Below are 2,558 nucleotides of genomic sequence, written 5' to 3'. Positions count from 1 at the left end.
GGGTCAGCGGGGGGCACTGTGGGGGCAGTTCACTGTGGTCCTTCTCCCCTCAGAGTCAGCGCCCCAATGTGGTCCTAGGGCTGCTGCTTGTGCCTCTTTCCGATTTGATGGGTACCTGAGGTCCCAGCCAGCGGTGGCCATTGACCATCCCACAGCAATTCCTGGGGCCGTCGGGCGTCAGGCCAGTGTCCTGGGCAAACCCCACCTGGGGCATTGTACACAGCTCCCCAAAATCCCCCAGTGCAGTGTTGCTGTGCCGTGCTAAGCAGCTGCCACCTTCCACCCCAGAGGTGGCTGCATTTCACTAATGGGTGCAGTGATTCCGCTCGGGCCAGTGACAGCCTGAGGGGCGGGGCAGTGCAGATCTGCTCCTGGCTCTTGAGAGGGGAGCGGGGCACGTTGGTCCCAGCTGGGACCTGGGACACAGGACTCCAGATTCTGCTACTGACTGGCCGGGTGAACTTGGGCGAGTCCCTTATCCCCGTGTGCAAACCGGGGACAATCCTGGCCGGCGCTGGGAGGGCCCTGCGGTGCCCGAGTCTCACTTGGCAGCGCTGGCCGTGGTTGGACGGGTCAGTAACCAGGGCCTTTTTGTTCCTTAGGGCTGAGAATTATTGGTGGCGGGGTCAGAATAAGAGGACCCTTAAAGTGGGGCAGTTCCCGCGAAACACGGTGACCTCCGTGGCAGGGCTGTCGGCCCACGACATCAGCCAGCCGCTAAAAAACAGCTTCATCCACACTGGCCATGGAGACACCAACCCACAGCACTGCTGGGGCTTCCCTGATAAGATCGATGAGTAAGAACCACGTCCCTCTGCTCTGCTTTCCTCTGCCTCTTCTCCGCTCCCCACGGCCCTGGGTGCAGGGACGGCCTGGTGGGGTGGGGGCCGCGGGTCGCCTGCCTTCTGTGGGCACGGAGCCTGAGGGGATGTGGGGGGCCCGTGTGGCTGTTTGGTTTGCAGGCCGGTCCACCCTGTCCGTGACCCTCCCCTCCTTGCCCCCCGGAAGGGGCGCAGGCTACTGGGGAGCCCACAGGGAGTGGGGGGAGATGCCAGGAATCATGCTGCGTGGGGACCGCGTAGCTTGTGGAGTCTAACTTCCACCCCCTCTCTTCGTACTAACGGGGCGCTCGTGTGCATGGCTGTTCTGCCCTCACCCCTGCTGGGGCTTTGGGAGGGGCTCGGGCACGCCAGCCCTCGGGCAGGGGGCAGCAGGAGCTGGCAATGCAGCAGGAGGCGCTGATCCCTGGGTGGGGGTTCAGCCCAAGGTGCAGACCTCTCCTGGCCCCTGGGCCCTTTGCCTGAGAGTTTGGGGTCACAGCGCTGTGTGAGCACTACAGGAGGCCTATCTTTGAGGAACCCCTTTCCCTTCTAATGGGGTGGGCCCTAAACTGCCATGTGTTGCTCTGAGCTGTTAAACAGCTGCCTCGCTCCACCCCAGAGGTGGCTGCATTTCAGTGAGGCGGGAAGTTTCCCCTGTTGGTTGTGCATGTTTATAGCATACATGTTAGTTCCAGCTTCTGTTAAAACCTCCCTTTCGTGGTTGCTCACAGATTTCCAAACCAAATCCGTGACGTGGCCCACACTTGCTCTCGGCTCCCGGGAGAGGTTTGCTCAGTTTTGGTTCAGCCATTTTTGAATTCTGTGTGTCCATGAAAAACCCCACATCCCCGTGTGTGACAGAGAAACGATGCAAATACCGGGGGTCAAACTGGGCGTGTTTTGTAGATCCCGTTGAGCTCTAAGAAATAAGCTTCTTTTGGGGAATCGGGACAGTGGGTTTAAAGTCAGAGGCACGTACTGTTTTCCCCCCCATGCTTGTCCAGCTCTCTGGGTGTCTGAGACGTGTCAGGGATCATGCCAGGAGAGTTTTAGCCTCTTGGTTCCCATTCCCACCAAGGCACAGTGCCAAGAACTTCAGTGAGACGGGGCGGGCAGAAACTGGCGATAAAGCTCAGCTCAGCTCAGCGAGCCGGCGCCCGCAGAGGCTGAGACGGCCTGGAGCAGCAGGAGAATTAGGTCCAAGACCCCACAAAGCAGCCTCTGCCCCCGCCCCGGCTGGGATGCCTAACGTTGGCTTGAACTCCTCGGGAGGACCAGCAGTGAGTGGATCCTGTCTGAGCCCGGATGGGGTCTGTGACACAGGACTTAGTAGTGTGGACAGGAGCCCTCCCTCGGGGTACATCTGTGGAGCAGAGCTGGGCCTGGGCCTACCCGAGCCAGCTTGAATCCAGCTGGCACAGGGCAGGGCAGCCTGGTCTCGCGAACCGAGGATGTGCCCAGGGTCCAGGCCAGGCTGGCGTCACCCGCGCTGCGCAGCCTGCACTGCTGTTGCTACGCGCTAGCTGGATTCAGGTCAGCCCACGTCCGGCTGTCGCGTTCAGCCAGGCCACCAGGCAGGGGGCGGCCCGGAGAGCGGGGAGGCGGGAACGTGGTGTCTGGGGAGCTGGGTCGTGCCGCCTGACCTCCACACATGGCCGACATGGAATAACCGGTGATGGCTGGGGCTGTGCCCAGCTCTGTAGTGCCCCCCAATCCCGACCCGCAGCCCCCTGCTAG

The 2,558-nt window shown here is 61.6% G+C and overlaps 1 protein-coding gene across 6 annotated transcripts in view; it reads left to right on the top strand.

Moving 5' to 3' along the window:
* TNK2 (tyrosine kinase non receptor 2) overlaps window positions 1–2,558 on the top strand; it is a 62,298-nt gene that overhangs the window by 50,000 nt on the left and 9,740 nt on the right. For all 6 annotated transcript variants that reach the window (XM_026650130.2, XM_026650126.2, XM_029911095.1 and 3 more), the window contains exon 10: window positions 603–797. In XM_026650130.2, the coding sequence (XP_026505915.1) occupies window positions 603–797 (195 nt within the window). The remainder of the gene's footprint in view (window positions 1–602; window positions 798–2,558) is intronic.

The sequence above is a fragment of the Terrapene carolina genome, unplaced genomic scaffold (genome assembly GCF_002925995.2).
Source record: "Terrapene carolina triunguis isolate 2854851 unplaced genomic scaffold, T_m_triunguis-2.0 Scaffold88, whole genome shotgun sequence".
NCBI lineage: Eukaryota > Metazoa > Chordata > Testudines > Emydidae > Terrapene > Terrapene triunguis.
The sequence above is the reverse complement of the archived record's forward strand: the minus strand, read 5'-3'. Positions and strand labels throughout refer to the sequence as shown.